Source organism: Ursus maritimus, unplaced genomic scaffold (genome assembly GCF_017311325.1).
Source record: "Ursus maritimus isolate PB19 unplaced genomic scaffold, ASM1731132v1 scaffold_36, whole genome shotgun sequence".
In the NCBI taxonomy this organism is placed as follows: Eukaryota; Metazoa; Chordata; class Mammalia; order Carnivora; family Ursidae; genus Ursus; species Ursus maritimus.
Window position 1 is genome coordinate 14,903,285 of NW_024426230.1, and position 20,097 is coordinate 14,923,381.

The 20,097-nt window shown below is 38.4% G+C and overlaps 1 protein-coding gene across 1 annotated transcript; it reads right to left on the reverse strand.

The window, feature by feature from the left end:
• Nucleotides 1–5,251: 5,251 nt before the first annotated feature.
• Nucleotides 5,252–18,522, reverse strand: TRAPPC6B (trafficking protein particle complex subunit 6B). Its single transcript, XM_008693857.2, has 6 exons — nucleotides 18,106–18,522; nucleotides 10,270–10,337; nucleotides 9,407–9,524; nucleotides 8,138–8,221; nucleotides 7,632–7,725; nucleotides 5,252–6,458 (listed from the first exon to the last, which is right to left on the reverse strand). Exons 1-6 carry the CDS (start codon nucleotides 18,184–18,186, stop codon nucleotides 6,427–6,429), a joined length of 477 nt encoding a protein of 158 aa, XP_008692079.1. The 5' UTR covers nucleotides 18,187–18,522; the 3' UTR covers nucleotides 5,252–6,426.
• Between the last annotated feature and the right edge of the window lie 1,575 nt (nucleotides 18,523–20,097).

Below are 20,097 nucleotides of genomic sequence, written 5' to 3' on the forward strand. Positions count from 1 at the left end.
GCATGAGCATGTGCACACACTCTCTCTGAGCACTTTGAAAAGCTTTTATAGGTTGTGTCCAGTTTAACTGATGACCCCCCAAATTGTGCCAATTCCAGTTTCTGCAATTAGTTTGAGGGCCTGAGTGAACTTCCATCCTACAGCCATATTCTAGTGGGACTGTGAAACAATTCACCCGGTTACCTTGGATCTCGGATTTTGCTTCCTTTCGTCACTGCATGTTGGGTCCTGCTGTGGATTGAATATGTCCCCCCAAAATGCATATATTCAAGTTATAACCCTCAAAGTGATAGTATTAGGAGGAAGAGTCTTTGGGAAGTAATTTTTAGATCATGAGAGCTCTGTCCTCATGAATGGGATTAGTCCCCTTATAAAGAAACCCCAGTTAGCTAGTCCCCTTCTGCCAAATGAGGACACAGTCAAAATCTTGTGAACCAGGAAGCAAGCCCTCCTCACCAGACACTGAATCTCCTGGTGCCTTAACCTTGGCCTTCCCAGGCTCCAGAACTGTGAGAAATAAATTTGCTTCTTATAAGCCACCAGTCTATGCTTTCTGTCATAGTAGCTAGCCCAAATGGACTAAGATTCTTTTTTTTTTTTTAAGATTTTATTTATTTATTTATTTATTTGAGAGAGAATGAGAGAGCACAAGCGGGGTGAAGGGCAGAGGGAGAAGCAGACTTCCCACTGAGCAGGGAGTGCAATGCGGAACTGGATCCCAGGACTCCAGGATCAGGACCTGAGCCAAAGGCAGATAGTTAACCAACTGAGCCACCCAGGCACCCCCAAATGGACTAAGATTCTGATGACATCTCCAATCCTAAGTCCTCTTATGAGGTTTGATTGCTAGAAGGAGAGATCAAGCTGTCATTACCGTTAGTAGAAGCTACTGACTAAACAGTTTTACGTAGGCTATTGAAGTTTGTCATTCATACAGTATTAGTTTTTGTTCACTTTTTTTTTAGAGGGAAGGGGTTGGGGCAGAGGTAGAGAATCATAAGCAGGTTCCACGCCCAGTATGGAGCCTGATGCAGGGCTCAATCTCACAACCCTGAGATCATGACCTGAGCTGAAATCAAGAATCAGACACCTAACCAACCGAGCCACCCCATCACCCCCATACAGTATAGTTTTCTACTTTTGAAAAATACCTCTGTTCTTTAAAACAGGTATGCTATTCATTAAGGGCCCGTGATAACTATAATTAAGATGAAATCATGCAAGAGGATACTGAAATCTAAGCTACTTTCTAATTGCAAAAGGCTTATAAGCCAGAATATTCTGTGTGATATTCTTTATTTCCATATATACACACAACAGGCATTGTGCTATTTACATAATCTCAATGTTTACATCAATTTTATGATTTTATCCCTCTTAACGGTTTTTTTTTTAAAGATTTTTTTTATTTGAGAGCAAGAGAGTGAGGGAGCATGAGAGCAGGGGGAGGGGAAGAGGGAGAAGCAGACTCCCCACTGAGCAGGGAGCTGGACCTTGGGATCATGACCTGAGTCGAAGGCAGATGCTTGACTGAGCCTCCCAGGCACCCCTCTTAATAGGTTTTTAACCTGCAGTCCATGAACTTGAATGGGAAAAAATTATATCTCTATTTTTACCATCCTCCTGCTACTTAGCATTTCCTTCCGTTATAAACATAGGGAACAAACCACAGCAGCATTCGTCGATACCTGTGACTTTGTTAGCATCAGAAGTCCTAAATGTTTTCATATGAAATTGTAGTTGCAGATGTTTTAGAATATTCACACAGTAGTTCAAAGTATGGGAGCTATTAAACCTACCTCTAGATCATGTGTGACTGCAGACCTTCCTGTCTATAGCTTCTGGTGCCAACTAACCATGGACCTGGAAGCCAACACCCAATATTGTGGGAGTATGTTCTCACATTGGTGACACAGGTGTTTGCATTACTTTCCAGCATTCCCTATATATGATCTATAAATGGAAGGAACTGAGCCAACAGACCACCCCACAAGTTCTTAGGCAAGCTAAACAACAGCCATCATACTGATCTTTATTAAAAGATTAACTTTAACTTCCATATATATATACATATATATATATATTTAAATAATCCTTTGTAACCTTATGTATTTTATTTGTACATTAAGAGTGAAGAATTCAAAAACATCAATACACTGCCAAATAAGAGTCCATGGCCCCCAAAAGGTTAAAAAAGGAAAACAAAAAAACAAAAAAACAAAAAACCAGAACCCTATACCATGAGGAAATGAATTTTCACCACTGTCCCATCCCATCCCAGGTATGGGTCCTGAAAGTTTTCTCCAACATTCCTCCCAAGAACTCCTGCTTCAAAGAAGGGGTTATTATCTAAAAAGGGCAGTTTGGATGAGGCTCGATACAACTTTGTGCGAGAGTAAAACATTTCTTCTGCTAGATCTATAGCTGATGACCCACAGAGTACCCCTTTTGAAAGAGAAAACAATGGCTTACCTGGTTCCTCAGGCACAAGTGGCTTAAATACTTGATGATCTGTATCACTGGCTGGTCTTTCATGTAGTAAACAATCTCTTCTCTGTGGCACTGGGCATCTTGATGTTCAATAAATCCTCTCTGCAGATGGCACTCTCTGTAATGCCTTTCTCCCTAACCCAAGGCCTCTGCTAGGTGGCCCTCCTTGACTTCCGCTAGCTTCAGGCCTGTACCCTGCCCCAACCCAACTCTCAGCCGAGGTCACTCTGTGAACCCTAGGACTCAAAAACACATAGCTTAAAAATCACTGATTATCGTCATTTCTCACCTCAAATAGAAATACCCTTATTGTGGCGATGATTATTTTAAAACCCAAATAATGTAAAGCTAAATGTCAAAAATCTCCGTCTACTGTACAATTTACTTGTAACTTTCCGGTCTGATACAATCATGTATATTTATACATTGCATGTGCAGTAACCTATAACACTTTTTTCTCTTAACATCAACATCATTCCATGTACACAAATACATGTAGCTTTCATCCTTTTCCCCAGCAGCACAGTATATTCTTATATGTCAGCACCATAATTTAATCAAGTGCCATCAGTGAACACTTAACTAGTGAAAATCCTTATACATACAAGTTTACATACTCATTTTTCCCAGCTTGGGATATACTTGACATATAACATTTTTTAAGTTTAAGGTGTACAGCATGATGAACTGATATATGTTTATATTGCGAATGATCACAGTAGTGAATGCATCCACCACCTCAGTTACAATATTTTGTGTGTGGTGAAAACTTTTAAGATCTACTCTCTTAGCAGCTTTCAAATACATAATATTGTTAACTACAGTCACAATGTTGTGCATTACATGCCTAGAACTTATTCATCTCACAACAAGAAGATTGTACCCTTTGACCACCTTCACCCTCATCTATTTTCTTAGGTTAAATTTGTAGAAACGGAGTTGCTGAATTAAAGCCTATGTGTGTTTTAAATTGGTAAGCGCTCTTTTAAAGTGCAGATATTCACTTATGGTGAATATGATATGCTCTATAGATATTTTTCCCTGTTTTAACATTTTCATAGTGTTTTCTGCCACGAAAACAGTTTTAAAAATTTTTGTCAACAGTTTTGTGTGCATGTGGTAAAAAACACCTAACATGAAATCTACCTTCTTACATTTGCATGTATACAGTATTAACTATATGCATTGTTATACAGATCTCTAGAACTTTTTCATCTTGCATAACTGAAATTCTATACTCCTTGAACAACTCCTAATTTCCCTCTTTCCCCAATCCCTGGCAATATATTCTACATTCTGTTTCTGTCAATCTGACTACTTTAGATACCTCATATAAGTGATTATCACACTTTTTTATCCTTCTGTGACAGGCTTGTTTCACTCAACATAATGTCCTTAACGTTCATCCATGCTGTTGCATATGACAGGACTTTCTTCTTTTGGTTAATCCTGAGTAGTATTCCACTGAATGTATATACCATATTTTCTTTATCCATTCATCTGTTAAAGGACACTTAACACTTAGGTTGTTTCCACCTCTTGGCTATTGTGAATAATATGACAGATGTGAGAATGCAGATTATCTAAGATCCGGATTTCAATTCTTCCGAATAAATACTCACAAGAGGGATTGCTGCATCATATGGCAGTTCCAGTATTTAGTTTGTTTGTTTTTAAGAGGCCTCCATGCCCAACATGAGGCTTGAACTCATGACTTGGGATCAAGAGTCTCTACTGACTGAGCTAGCCAGGTGCCCCAACTCAGTTTTAGTTTTTCATGGAACGTCCATACTACTTTCTATAGCAGCTATACCATTTTACATCTCCACTAATAGTGCACAAGGGTTCCAAATTAGCCACATCCTTGCAAACATTTTTCTTGTTTGGATAATGGCCATCCTAACAGGTGTGAGGTGATACTATGATTTTGATTTACACTGATGATTACTGATATCGAACACCTTTTCATATACTTGTTGGCCATTTGTATATCTTCTTTGGAAAAATATGTTTAAGTCCTTTGTCCATTTTTTAATTGGGTTATTTATTTTTTTGCTTTTGAGCTGTAATAAGAGTTCCTTATATATTTTGGGTGTTAACCTCTTAGTGGGGTTAATAAATGTGGTTTGTAAATATTTTCCCCATTCCATAGGTTACCTTTTCACTCTGTTTGCTGTATGGAAGCTTTTTAATTTGATATAGTTCTAACTTGTCTATTTTTGCTTTTGTTGCCTGTTTTTGGTGTCAAATCCAAGAAAATATTGCCAAGACCAACATTATGAAGCTTTTCCCCTCTGTTTTCTTCTAGGAGTTTTATAGTTTCAGGTCCTAAGTATAAGTCTATAATCCACTTTGAGTTAATTTTTGTGTTTGGTATAAGGTAAGGGTCCAATTTCATTCTGTTGCAGTGGGATATCCAGTTTCCTTAATACCATTTTTTAAAGATGTTATCAATTTTTTTAAGTTCCTTTATATTTCCTTTAATTTCCTTTATATTTTCCTTTATAACATGGTACATTTTTTTAAAAGGCCTTCTCTACTATAAGATCATAAAACTAATCTCATATCTTCCATAGTACTCTATAGTTTTATCATTTTACATGCAAACCTTTAAGTTCTTCTCTTCCCTCCCCTTCCTCCTCCTGAGAAAAAAAGAAATTCAATTCTCCCATATTATTTCTTGTATAACCTAACTCTCCCTTTGTCTCAGCTACAAAAGACTTCTTTTTTGGCTACAAGTAACAAAGTACAGAACCAAAAGTAGATTGAACAAGTTAAGGAATTTATTATGTCATGTAACAAAAGTCCAAAGGAAAAGCAGTTTCAGGATTGGTTAATTCAGAAGCACAGTTAAGGTGCTTTCTATCTGTGCACCCTGCTATCCTCAGTATGATGGCTGTCATCTTTATGCTTGTCCTCTCTCCGTTATCAGACGGAAGAGGAAGTGACAGATGTGCAGATGAGCACTGACCCCAACCCACTGAGAAGATAGGGTCCAATGAAAGTTGACGTGCCTAATCCAATTATCCACCCCTCTGCTCTTGGGAAATAGTAATTAGGGAATAAAGATAAGGATGTTAGAACCTTCACCAGCCCTTCCACACATGGGGAGAGAAGCTGAAAGTCAAGACTGTAACAAGAGTAAGTATAAAATTCCTTCCTCAAATACCTAATATTCTTTGGCCCTGGAGTCACTGAATTCACATTTAAACTAATCTATATTTCACTTTTACTACATTAATGGAGCTCTCAAGGACTGAATTCTATTAAAGTAAAATTAAGGACTGAATTCTGTTAAAGTAAAATGAACTTTTTAAGCAATTTAGGCGGTTAGATAGGATGTATATATCACACACACACATAATACACAATGTATATAATAAAATCCTCATAGGAATAGAAATTCTTAATAGAAATAAATTATAATAAAATAAAAATTGTTTTAGTGTACTGTTTGCTTTTCTTAAATAACTAAAACAAATTCATAAAGTGAAACCAAAATGTGTTCATTCTTACAGAAATGATTCTGATTGATGCATACTTTTCTTAATGCTAATTTATCAAACCCTGAGTTTTGCTTCTCTATCTGTGGTTAAATACATACCACTATAAGCAAATAAGATTGTTTAAAATAAGGGTCCTACATCTTGGGGTTTAGTTATTTGAAATCAAGTTTTTCATTGTGAATAGTTTCAGAAAAATCTATGTTATGGCAGAATGTCTCTTTATCTGCTTTAACAAGGTCTGTGTTAAATTAATAAAATACAACCTTACTCCTGCTTAAGAGTGCATCTTTCATTACATAAGTTAGCAAATAGCTTATATCAATACAAATGTCCAATAATGTAATTAAATCATTGCTACTTGAAATAACTTTATACATGAATAATTTATCTCTTTACACTGTTGAAGCCTTGCCTTGGATTTCAGTGTGTTTTATAGCTTCTGTATCATCACCTGAAATTTACCTAAAAAAGGAAAAATGAAAAATCATTCCTTCATTTTAGGTACAAGGAAAACAAGCCGAAACATCAATTTTCTGTTCTATTAGAAAGTAGTTTCAATGAAGAAACTTGCTATGTCAAACAACTTTTCACACTTTTCATAATACTCAATAAAGTCAGTTTCATTTTTATGAGATGATTATTTGTTTTGTGAATAGGTGTCTTTGCTTCTCTTTATGATTCCTACCTTTTGGGTATTTCACTGCTGATTATCATTGTGAATAGAAAGGAAATACAGTGACGCTCAAGTCAATTGTATTCTTGGTTGGGACCTTTGGTAAAAAGATCTTTGGAAAGGAGTTTAGCGATAAAAGACTAGTTGGCTTTATCTAGCTTTATTCTAGAAAATTGTTTTTAAAAAAGACATTTTCAATGCTATAGGGAAATTTGCTATTTTAAAAGAATAATGCAGAAATGCAGAAATTTTTCCTTTAAAAGTTAAGAATCACTGGGGCACCTGGGTGGTGCAGTTGGTTAAGCAACTAACTCTTGGTTTCAGTTCAGGTCATGATCTCGGGGTCTTGGGATTGACCCCTGTGTCAGGCTCTGCACTTAGCATGGAGTCCACTTGGGACTCTCTCCCTCTGCCCTCCCTGCCCCCCGGGTCTGGAATAAATAAATTTAAAAATAAATACATAGGGGCACCTGGGTGGCTCAGTCGGTTAAGAATCTGCCTTCAGCTCAGGTCATGATCTCAGGGTCCTGGGATGGAGCCCAGCATCAGGCTCACTGCTCAGGAGGGAATCTGTTTCTCCCTCTCCTTCTGCCTCTCAACCCCCCCCCCCCCACCGCCTTGTGCTCTCTCTCACTCACTCACTCTCTCTTGAACTCTCTCAAATAAATAAAAATAAAATAAAATAAAAATACATAAATATATAAAAGTTAAGAATCACCACTTAAGTTGTCTTATACATTCGGATTACTTTAGCACACTTTCTTAAATCACTGTCTATTATGAATTTAAAAATCTCTGAATATGAATAAAGTATGCTACATATTAAATGTTAAAATTGACAAAAGTAAAACAATGACTTTAGCATTTTAAATTTTCTTTAAGTTAACAAAAACAAACAAAAAAACACCAGACTTGAAAAATAATCACCAAAAACATTTTTAAGAAATGTGAATTCAACTTACAGGCAGGCATTGAAGACACTTCAGCTGTGACAATACTTTTTATCCCCAAGTTTGATAAGCCACCTCTGATTAAGCCACACGTAAATGCTAAATACTGAAAGGAACAAAAATGTAAAGAATATTAAGGATTTAGTAAGATAGCAATGCTATTGACAAATATGACAGTTAGTTAAGCCTTGCTATTAGTAAGTCATTGCTGGGGTGCCTGGGTGGCTCAGTTGGTTAAGCATCTGCCTTCCACTCAGGTCATGATCCCACAGTCCAGGGATCAAGCCCTGCATCAGGCTCCCTATTCAGCAGGGAGTCTGCTGCTCCCTCTCCCTCTGCTCCTCCCTCATCATGCTCTCTCTCTCAAATAAATAAATAAAACCTCTAAAAAAAAAAAAAAAGAAGAAAACAAAAGAAAACAAAGAACAACTTTAAAACATATTCTAAATTCAAAAGTCTTTTGTAGTTGGCACTGTACTTTCCCTATGAAAAGCCCCATCTTCTACTCCATTAAATACCTTAGATGCATGTTCTAAATATTGCTTTCCTGAAGACATCTGAGTAAGCAGACGAAATTTGTTGTCCTGAAGTACATAGATGCCCTGTTTCAAGAATAGAAAAAAACATCTAAAGTCAGTGTAGTCTGTAGTCCTTAAAAATGATCTCTTCTCTTCAAAACAATTCAAGAGTTTTTTTAAGTTATTAAAATTCTCCTTTCCACTGGTTAAATTTCTTTAAATGAAGGAATTTTGCAGTGTTCAAGTTGAAGAGCTGTTCAGAACTTTATAACACTAATATTTATTGAATGCTTTAAGATATTAAACACAGAAAGATGTATAAGATAGTTCCTACCCTTAAAGAACCCAAAGTCTAGTGCAAAGGAATCAGAAATACATGTCAAGGTGGAATTAGCAGTTATATATTATTAGCTCATATCTAGAAAGCCAATAATCAGTCACTCCTTCCCATTAGCATTTCAATACTAACAAAGTAAGATATTGTTATATGAAAAAATGAAAGCTACTGGTAGCTACTAGATAAATTATTTTCATTTTCTAACCATTAATCAAAATGCCAAATCTACTCTAAATATTTCCTTGAGTTTTATAAAACAAAGTAAATCTATTTAAATGCATAATTTTCCATGTAATCTATTAAGTCCTACATTAACAAATTATTTTAAGAGAAAAATGACATCAACTAAATAATGCAAGAGTTACTTAAGAGTTAAATATGCTCTATAAATTAAACTTTAGAAATTACTCTAGAGACAAATGTGAGATATTTGTGGTTCTGCAGAAAATCACCACTAAGTAATAATAACTAAGGAACTAAATCCTAAAACCTTAATCATTCTGACATTTGCTACTTTTTAAAACTTAAGATTAAGTTATTTAACTGGGGAAAGATGGGGGGCCTGGGTGGCTCAGTGGTTAAGCGTCTGCCTTCGGCCCAGGTTATGATCCCAGAGTCCTGGGATGGCGTTTGCCCCTGGCCCTGCTTGTGCTCTTTCATTCTAGCTCTGCTCTCTCGCTCTCAAATAAGTAAATAAAATCTTAAAAAAAAAAAAAAATTGGGGGGAAAGAAATAGCTATCATTACCAATAATTGTCTCTTTGTTTTTATTCATTATATCCTATTACAGAAAAAAGTAATGATGTATTAATAACATATAAAAGAAACATTTCAAAGTTGAGTAGAAATTATTTTAAGTTTTATAAATAAATGGCCAACACAGAACATTTATATTAAAAGACTTAAAAAATAGGCCTTAATTTGTCTAAATACCTGATGATTTGTCCTTAGATTGTCGATTTGTTTCTTGAATACTGTAGTCCAAAAATCTTTACAAATGAACTTCATGATATCTAACTCATCCTTGAACCTTGCAGTATCTTTTGTAAACCTAAAAAAAATCAACTAAAAGTAATTAGTATTCTTCCTCCAAAGAAAGCAGGAGGGTAATACTATTCACTAATTTTGAAATGCCAGAACAGCACTGAACATTTATTGACAGTCATAAAGTGATAAGCACCAAGCAAAGAAGATCCCATCTCAATTCTGTTATGTAATTATGGTGGTAAAATTAGTCTAACAGTAAGCTGCACTTTTAGGTACTATTCATTCTACAACATTCAAAAAAAAAAAAAAAAAGAGGCTGACCATAATCATGGTATTGTTATATAAAATATAACCAGATTCAATTATTCAGATAATGAGAAAGAAATACCTTATGAATTGATTTTTAAATTATAAGATTACTACATACATAAACATAGACTCTAAAGCATTCCAATCCCTTGCACTTAAACAAAAATCCATTTAGGTTAAAGAACCTACTAGACCTTAAGTAGAAAATGCAACAAGATTTTAGACAGTTGTTTCAGTACACCAAATTTTTTAGGTAAAAAGTCTAAAACATCAAAATATACATACACATTTTCTTCAAATATTGAAACATAAAAGTTGGATAATGGAGTTAAACTAGCATCAGACCTAAAAAAACTTTTAATCTGTGAATTAAAGAACAGAGAATAACTAAAATTTAGGAATTAAAATTAAAGTATTTCAAATTTTATACAATCTTTTGAAATGGATCACCTTTGTTTATAACCTACCTGGAAGAAAATTTTCAAATCCATACTGCTCACCTTTCTATCAATCCTTGTCCCACTCGAAACCCCATGTTTTCCAGCTTAGTAATACAGCGTCCATTTTCCTATTTTAAAAAATAATAGTTTTGAGTATTTTTAGAATGCTAGAATATTAAAAAAAATTTAAGATGTTGACTAAAAATATTGATCTAAGTGGTTACACTTTTTTCACTACAACATTCTTTTTCTTTTTTTTTTTAAAGATTTTATTTATTAATTTGAGAGAGCATGAGAAGGGGGAGGGGCAAAGGGAGAGGGAGAAGCAGACCTCCTTGCTCAGCAGGAAGGCTGAGGCAGGGCTAGATCCCAGGACCCTGAGATCATGACCTGAGCTGAAGGCAGACGCTTAACTGACTAAACCATCCAGGCACCCCCACTAAAATATTTTTTTAAAAAGTGAATTGCAAGTTGTATTTGAGTTTTCTTAGTACTAATCATTTCATAAGGCAATAAACAGGGAACTGTAATTATTACTTTTCAGAAATACCAACCCCTCTTCCTAATTACTCCCTCTAACCTTTTTTCCCCCCCATTTTCAACTATTATCTCCTCAGTTATAAAAATGAAGTCAAAGTATCACCTTTCCATCAATTCCCTTTGGGAGGTCATTAAATTTTATTGTTCCTTGAGTCAAAATGTCTCTTAGAATCATCCAAGCTTTCCAGTTCTCAGCGTCTTAGTTGATTACCCCACCATCCTATGCCAGGAATCACGCAGTTGAGTTGGTTTGCTCTTTCTCTGACAATCTCATCCAGTCTTCAGACTTAAAATACTACCCATATGCTGAAGACTCTTAAAATCCTCTGGATCATCTACAAAGCCGTATATCATCCAGATTTCTCTATGTCGGAGGCCTCGACCTTCTACTCTTCTTCACTCACGTGGGCTCTAGCGCTACTCGTGTTACTGTTCTTAAACACGCAAAGCATTGTCAATCTCAGGGCTCCTGCACGGCAGCTCTTCCTCCAGATATCCACATGACCAACTCCCTTGCTTCAAGTCTTCACTCACATGTCACCATCTCAGTGAGGCCCATTTTTTTCCCTTTTTTTTTTTTCAGGTGTACAATATAAATAATTCAACAATTCTATAGATTATTCAGTGCTCATCACAATAAGCATATTCTTAATCACCTTTATCTATTTCACCCATCACCCTACCCACCCACATCAGTGAGGGTCATTTTAACTATCTTCTTTAAAACTGCAACATACTGCCCTTCAGAAATCTTCTATTCTGGGGGCGCCTCGGTGGCGCAGTCGTTAAGCGTCTGCCTTCGGCTCAGGGCGTGATCCCGGCGTTATGGGATCGAGCCCCACATCAGGCTCCTCCACTATGAGCCTGCTTCTTCCTCTCCCACTCCCCCTGCTTGTGTTCCCTCTCTCTCTGTCAAATAAATAAATAAAATCTTAAAAAGAAAAAAAAAAAAAAGAAGGCCTCTAAAAGTAGGGTGCCTGGCTGTCTCAGTGGCTACAGCATGCAACTCTTGACCTCTGGGTTGTAAATTCAAGCCCCATTTTGGGTGTAGAGATTACTTAAAAATAAAGTAAAATAGAAAAATGAAAAAGAAGCCCTCTAAAAGTGATTCTGATGCCCTATCTAATTTCCCTGCTTAATTAGTCTCCAAAGAACTTCTCTCACCATTTAACATACTATGTTCATTTTACTAATTTCACATTGTCCATGTCCCTCCATCCCCACCTTCTGCTAGAATACAGCTCCAAAATAGCAGGGATATTTATATATTCTGAAGCTTGTTAGTCTCCACTAAGTACACCAGAGGCCTCATTATTTGAACTTTCTTCTAAGGAACCATGTATTCTACTAATGAGGTTGGGACTACTAAATCTGTACTTTTATAGTACAAACTTTATTGGACATAGCTATAGAGAGGTCCCAGAGCCCCCTCAAGTTAGGCATATTCAAAATGATATGCGGGCCACCTTGCTGGCTCAGTAGAGCATGCAACTCAATCCCAGGATTCTAAGTCCGAGCCCCACATTGGGTGTAAAGATTACTGAAAAATAAAATATTTTTAAAAATTAAATGAGGGGCACCTGGGTGGCTCAGTCAATTAAGTGACCAACTCTTGGTTTCGGCTCAGGTTGTGGTTTCGGGGTCGTGGGATCAATACCTGCGTCAGACTCCATGCTCAGCACGGAGTCTGCTTGAGATTTTCTCCCTCTACCCGCCCCTGTGCTCTCTTTCTCTCTCAAAAAATAAAGAAAATAAATAAAATCTTTTTTAAAAATATTATGTTAATTTCCTCAGCCTATGCTGCCTCTAAAATTCCCTAAATTCATTAATGGCATCACCATCCACCTGGTTACCCCAACCAGAAAACTTCCGTTTTCTTCACCTCTTTACTCCCAACCTTCCACATGCATTGCAGTCCTGTGGAGCCTATCGTCTATATGCTTTCAAAATCTATCTTCTCTCTCTATCCTTACTACTTAAGTTAGCCCTTCTCATTTCTCTCTTTGTTTTCAATTAGAGCCTTCCGAATGATCTCCCTGTCTCGTTTTTTCTTCCTTTGTTTTATATCTTCTGTATTTCTGGTATAGACTTTCTACACTTGATCTTAGCCAAAAGGCCGAGAAGCGATTGGTACAGACTTTCTAAAAATCAAATCATGTTATTTCTCTACTGAACCTTTCAGCACCCTCTCCCCTTTCTTCAAAATAAAGTTCAAACTCCTTAGCATGGCATTATGTGCCTTTCCTTAAATGATATTGGCTAAACAGATTCACTAACAGACACATATTCACAAACATCTCTCCCACTACTCTGAAATTTCTGCAACAACTCCAGAGTTCCATGCTTTCTTCTGCCACCCCACATACAGTGTATGGAATACCACTTGCTGTTCAATACACTGTATAGCCTTTATTTATTTTTTAAAAAGGTTTTATTTATTTATTTATTTGAGAGAGAAAGAGACAGAGCACAAGCAGGGGGAGAGACAGAGCACAAGCAGGGGAGAGGCAGAGGTAGAAGCAGACTCCCTACTAAACAGGGAGCCTGATGCGGGGCTGGATCCCAGGACTCTGGGATCATGACCTGAGCCGAAGGCAGACACTTAACCAACTGAGCCCCCCAGGTGCCCCTTTATTTATTTTTAAAGATTTATTTATTTGAGAGACTGTGTGTATAGTGGGGAGAGGAACAAAGAGAATCTCAAGCAGACTCCCCACTGAGCATGGAGCCTGACACAGGGCTTGATCTCAGGACCCTGACATCATGACCTGAGCCAAAACCAAGAGTAGGACACCCAACCAACTAGGCCACCCAGGCACCCCACTGACCATATATCCTTTATTTATTTATTTATTTATTTATTTATTTATTTTAAAGATTTTATTTATTTGACAGAGCGAGACACAGCAAGACAGGGAACACAAGCAGGGGGAGTAGGAGAGAGAGAAGCAGGCTTCCCATTGAGCAGGGAGACCAGATGTGGGGCTCGATCCTAGGACCCTGGGATCATGACCTGAGCCGAAGGCAGACACTCAACTGACTGAGCCACCCAGGCGCCCCTGACCATATATTCTTTAAATTCAGCTCAAGTATCATATCCTCCCAAAAGCCTTCCTTGACACTCCTTTGGGCCCCATGCTGTTATAACACTCCGCACATAAATCTACTATTGTACTTAACACAATCATTCGTTTTTCTGTTATTCTCCAGCTCACTTCAAAACATGCTCAGGTGGAAAAAAAAAAAAAAATTCCCAGGTGGAATAAGTAACCTGTCAGCCTTTGGGAACAATCTGGTCTTTGTAGAATCAGCTAGGAGTATGTTGATTAGCAGGAAATATGATTATATGTAGACATTCTCAAACCGTAATTACTAATCACATGAGCTTTTGAATTACGCCCTAGTAAATACCTTCTGATGTTGCTACTTGTTCATTCACTTTGGTATCTGTGAATACTCACTAGTAGGTACCAAATTTTTAGGAAAAATTAAACTTGAGAATATTTTATCTATTAATCTTTTAAAAAAATCTATTCTCCATAAATTGGTACATGCCTAATTATTCAGTATTTAAGGATTTAATTCCACCTTAAGCATAGTTTGAAAAATCATTGATTTGGAGAGTTAGAATACTGGTTCTTTCTTTTATTTCACTTCAAAACTTATAACTTCATCTCGGAAAAGATATACAAAAACCATTGCTTAATGTCAGGATTATGTGTCTTTTACATTTTTTTATTATGAAAAATCTGAAGTACACTTAAAGTAGAGACACTAATACAACAAACCCTCATACACCTAGATTCCGAAATGGATTCTAATCAACACGGGATCACGCCCTGAGCTGAAGGCAGACACTTAATGACTGAGCCACCCAGGCGCCCCTAAAGATTTATTTTTAAATCATCTCTACACCCAGTGTGGAGCTCAAACTTACAACCCCAAGATCAAGAGTCACATTCTCAGTTGGGGCACCTGTGCAGTGCAGTGGTTAAGCATCTGACTCTTGGTTTTAGCTCAGGTTGTGATCTCAGGGTTGTGGGATCACACTCAGCATGGAATCTGCCTGAATTCCTCTCTCCCTCTCCCTCTGCAAAACCCCCCCAACTCTTGTGCTCTCTCTCAAATAAATAAATCTTTAAAAAATTAAAAAAAAAAGTCACACTCTACCAACTGAGCCAGCCAGGCACCCCAAAGGTTATTTTTATTTTATTTTATTTTATTTTACAAGATTTTATTTATTTATTTGACAGAGAGCAGGAGAGGTATCAAGAGAGAGCACAAGCACGAGCAGGGAGAGCAGGGAGCCCAATGTGGGGCTCAATCCCAGGACCCTGAGATCACAATCTAAGATGAAGGCAGACATTTAACCGCACCCCCAAAAGTTATTTTTATACTAAATGATTCAAAACTTAAGCTTTCCTTTCCCTTATATGACTAGCACATCTCTTAATATTATCAGTCATGATTACAATAGCTCTGTTTTATTTTGGTTAATCCACTGGAAAAAAGAGGAATTAAAAAAAGATTTTCCAAGCTAGAAGCTGAAAGAGGGAAAGCAGACAGAGGGGAATAAAAAGAATTGATTGCACAGATGATGGTGGGGGAACAGGGGTTTAACGATAAAATAGTAAAAGAGGTGTGTTGCTCGTTATTCTTTGGGGAAAGGGTAAAAAGAGGGCTAACTCTGCATAAACAGCAAACATCTGCTACTCATCACTTAGCATAGATGTTAAACATTAATAACTATTGGTTATTAATGATAATGAAGTCAAAAGTGAGTAAGTTGGAAAAAAAACCTCTATTACAGATGGGTCTAAATAAGAATAGATTTGCTTCATTTCCAATACTCTTCCTGGTATCTTTCTAAATATCTCCAAATGCATTATGCCTTTCTGCCACAGACTGAATGTGCCCCCCCCCCAAAAATTCTTATTTTGAAATCCTAACTCCCAATGTGATCGTATTATTAAATAGGGGCCCTGGGAGGTGATTCTGTCATGAGAATGGAACTGTTAAGAATAGGATTAATGCCAATATAAAAGAGACCCCGGAGAGCTAGCTAGCCCCCTTCCAGCATGTGAACACACACAGCCAAAAGATATCATCTAGAATCAGGAATAGGCCTTCATCAGACCAGAATCTGCTGGTGCCTTGATCTTGGACTCTTCAGCCTTCACAACTGTGAGAAATAAATTTCTGTTGTTTATAAGTCATCCACTCTATGGTGTTTTGTTATAGCAGCCTGAATAAACTAATACACTATCCTTCTTGTGATTTACCATGAGCTGTACCTTTCCCAGATTCTTATAGACACCTCAGAAATTCAACCTGTTCAAAATAATTCATTCTTTAAACTTTTTAAAGATTTTATTTATTTGAGAGAAAGAGAAAGAGAAAGAGAGTGCACGTGCACACACGACCAGGGGAATAGCAGAGGGAAAGAGAACAAAGCAGACTCCCCACTGAGCAGAGAGCCCAATGGGGGACTCGACCCTGGGATCATGACCTGGGCCGAAGGTAGGTGCTTAACCAGCTGAGCCACCCAGGTGCCCCAAAATAATTCATTCTTTATCTCTTTCTTGACTTTTATTTCCTCTCCATCTAAGACAGCTGCTCAAGTTAAAAACCTGAGGATAATTTTCAACTCTCACTCCTACACCTAACCAAGTCTTAGAGATTCGACCTCCTAACTTTCAAATCATTCTCTCCTTTTCTGTCTTAATTCAGATCTTCATCATCTCCTGCCGACTCCTGAAGTAATAAAACTTCTCACTACAAGGATCTTCTCTCTCCAACCCAAACACTGGATTATCTTTCTAAAATGCAAATGGACCACATCATTCCCCTTTTTAAAAAGTCTCCACTGGGGCGCCTGGGTGGCTCAGTCTGTTAAGTGTTCAACTCTTGATTTTGGCTCAGGTCAAGATCTCCGGGGTTGTGAGACCGAGCCCCACATAGGGTGCTGCACACTAAGCGTGGAGCCTGCTTGAGATTCTCTCTCTGTCCCTCCCCGGCTTGTGCTCTCTCACTCTCTCTCTCTCAAAAAAAAAAAAAAAAAAATCTCTACTGCAAATGTCAAATTTTTTAATCATACAGCATACAGGGCTCTTTCCAGCTTCAGTTCTCAACACTTCTCACTCTCCACCCATTCTATCTAGTCACAGTGAAATTCTTAAGCATATTTAAATGCACTACACTCTTTCATACCCCTATGCCTTTACTTTTGGCTAAGATGCTTTCCCTACCCCCACTTTCCACCCCTCTTTATCAACAGCATTATAGAAAGGGCTTCTGACTTGAGCATGACTTTGGAATATTTCATTTGTAATATTCATTACAACTCCATGATGCTATACCTAATTACTAACCAATACATTAATTATTCATTGAACTCCTATTTCCCAATGACTGTGAGGTGGGGGGGTTGATCTCATTTAGCACAGTGTCAGGCTCACAATACATACTTAATAAATATTTTCTGAATGGGGCGCCTGGGTGGCACAGCGGTTAAGCGTCTGCCTTCGGCTCAGGGCGTGATCCCGGTGTTATGGGATCGAGCCCCACATCAGGCTCCTCTGCTATGAGCCTGCTTCTTCCTCTCCCACTCCCCCTGCTTGTGTTCCCTCTCTCGCTGGCTGTCTCTATCTCTGTCAAATAAATAAATAAAATCTTTAAAAAAAATAAAAATAAAAAAAATAAATATTTTCTGAATGAATCAATGAAGATTCCCACGTATTAGAACTAACCCCCAAGAGAATTGAGTCATTGTTTCATTACTATACCCCCAGCACGCAGAACTACCTCTGACATATAATGGGCACTAAATAACTATTTTTTGAATTAAATTTGTTTCCTAATTATAGTAACGCCTGCAAATTTCCCTTTAGCCTTCTGTCTTCGAACTAGCCTTCTGTCTTCGAGGTGCGTGCAATAATACTGATGGTTATGGATCCCGGGGGGGGGGGGGGGGTGGAGTTTCTCAAGTCTGTCCAGTGGATGGCTCCATAGTATGGAAGTGACAGAATTAAGTAGGGGTGCTAAAACCAACTGTGCAGTTAAGCCTGCCATAAATCATGGTGGCGACAACGCTAAAAGTAAGAAAATCTGTGATCTGCAGGAATCAGATACGCGAATGAACCCAAAACAAGTTATCAAACAAGATGCGAAAGAGAAAAGGATGAAAGACTGAAGAGAGCTGACAGGTTCTAGGCTTAGGATATTTGGACGTGGACCAGTCTGTCTACATTTCGGAAGGCCTTCGGTGGCGATAGGACAAGGATTGAAGGAAAGAACTGAGAGGACAACAAAGAGTGTCACCGCAAAAGGACCTCAAGAGCTTTTGGCAGCACTCACCACCTCCCCCTGCTCGGCGGACTTGTACACTCCAGACACCATCTCGTTATGGAGAAGCAAAAACAACGCCTCGTCCGCCATTTCCTGCTTATTCTTCCAAGCCGGGTATCGGCTCCCGTTTGGGCCGGGCTCAAAGGTTCCGCCTAGCGCCTGAGCGATTTGGACGGCGGCACCACGACTCCTTCAGTCCACAGCCAGTTCCTGGTTGCTAGGAGACCGAGGAATTCGCTCGGCTACCCCAAGGCTGGTTCAAGTGCGAGCCCGGTACTGGGGCGAGCCCACCCCAGGGCCACCAAGCCCTCAGGCCCAACAACACAATCTGACAGCAGCCGGAAACAAATAGAGCCAGCGGAGCCCCTATCCGGCCCTGGGCGGGGGGCGAAAAAAACAACTTCCGGTCCTGTCTATCCCGGCATTCCGCCAGCTCTATGATCACAGGTTTACTTCCCCGGGGTGAAAGGCTTGCGCCCAGGTATGGGGAAGCTTCCTCTTACAGAAAATTTCAGACTTAGGGCGGGGATCGAGGGCGGGGGTGTGAGGGGTAAAATAAGACAAAGGAGCGCCTGCTGAAATGTGTGTTAACTAGCTATGTGTTAGAACTGACAAAAATTAGCTTCATCAAAAGCTTTCATTTCTGCCATATGTTCCTCAATATGAAGAGTAAAGAGAGTGAATGAATAAAACTTTTTGTCAGGCTATAAAGTTTAGATATATTGAGAAATTATCCCAATCCATTCTGGATTAAACCTGGGTATCCAAAAAGATTTAGAGTCATTTTGGCCACCGGGAAGTTGACTGGGAGTCAAGTGTAAGAGTTAAGGGGGATGAAGTAAGCAAAGAACAAGGTACACTTGAAACAAAATACAGAACCAGACGATTAGGTGTTAAAGACCAGAAAGACAACCTCACTGTAGGAAGTAGCTCACAAGAGTCTATGGCAGGGGTGCCTGGATGGCTCAGTTGGTTAAGTGTCTGCCTTCTGCTCAGGTCATGATCCCAGGGTCCTGGGATTGAGTCCCACATGGGGCTCCTTGCTTCACCCTCCGTCACTCCCCTTGCTTGTGCGCTCTGTCCCTGTCTGACAAATAAATAAAATCTTAAAAAAAAAAAAAAAAAAGACTATGGCAGATGTGGGACTTAACTCCTACAGAGATGCAAACACATACGTATGCACCTTTTAAAATTGGCGAATTCTGGTTTAAACGTGTTGCTTAGCCTGTGATCGATTCTTTTCTTAGTAATTCACAAGGAAGATTTTTTTTCCCAATTAAAATAATTAATTTAATTTAATGCTTCCCCCAAGTTATCATATTGAATTTTCTCAAGTTGTTAACAATAACCTCTCAACTCTCCATATTCATTCACAGGAATTTAAGATCATGTTCCAGAGGTGCCAGGGTGGCTCATTAAGTGTCTGCCTTTGGCTCAGGGCATGATCCCTGCTCAGTGGGGAATCTGCTTTTCCCGCTCTCTCTGCTCCTGCTGTGCTCACTCTCCCAAACAAATAAAACCTTAAAAAAAAATTAAGATCATGTTCCATAATTGGAATTATGGAAACTTTTTTCTTTTGTTTTAAACATGTCCCTTCTAATGTTTGCATCAGTGTTTGGGTTGTTTTTTTTTTTTTAAGATTTTATTTACTTATTTGTCAGAGAGAGAGCATGCACACACAAGCAGGGGGAGTGGAAGGCAGAGGGAGAGGCAGTCTCTCTACCAAGCAAAGACCCCGTTGTGGGACTCGATTCCAGGTCCCCAGGATCATGACCTGAACTGAAGGCAGATGCCCACCGACTGAGCCACCCAGGTGTCCCTGCCTCAGTTTTTTTGATCATCACGTAAACATTCCACCTAAGCCTTTGAAATCACTGTTAAAAAGAAAACCACAGGCCCAAAGTGGAGTCATTTATGCTAGGCCATGTCATCAAACTGGAGCTTAATACTTAACCTAATTGCAGTTTCAACCTCCACCAGAAATGTAGCCTTAACTGGTAA

Excerpts from the sequence above, each read along its gene's own strand:
- TRAPPC6B (XM_008693857.2), bottom strand. The coding sequence starts at position 18,186 with ATGGCGGACGAGGCGTTGTTTTTGCTTCTCCATAACGAGATGGTGTCT. Across the intron at positions 7,726-8,137 it reads ATTTAGAACATGCATCTAAG|TATTTAGCATTTACGTGTGG; the intron begins GTATTTAATGGA and ends TGTTCCTTTCAG. Across the intron at positions 6,459-7,631 it reads AGTGTCTTCAATGCCTGCCT|GTAAATTTCAGGTGATGATA; the intron begins GTAAGTTGAATT and ends TTCCTTTTTTAG.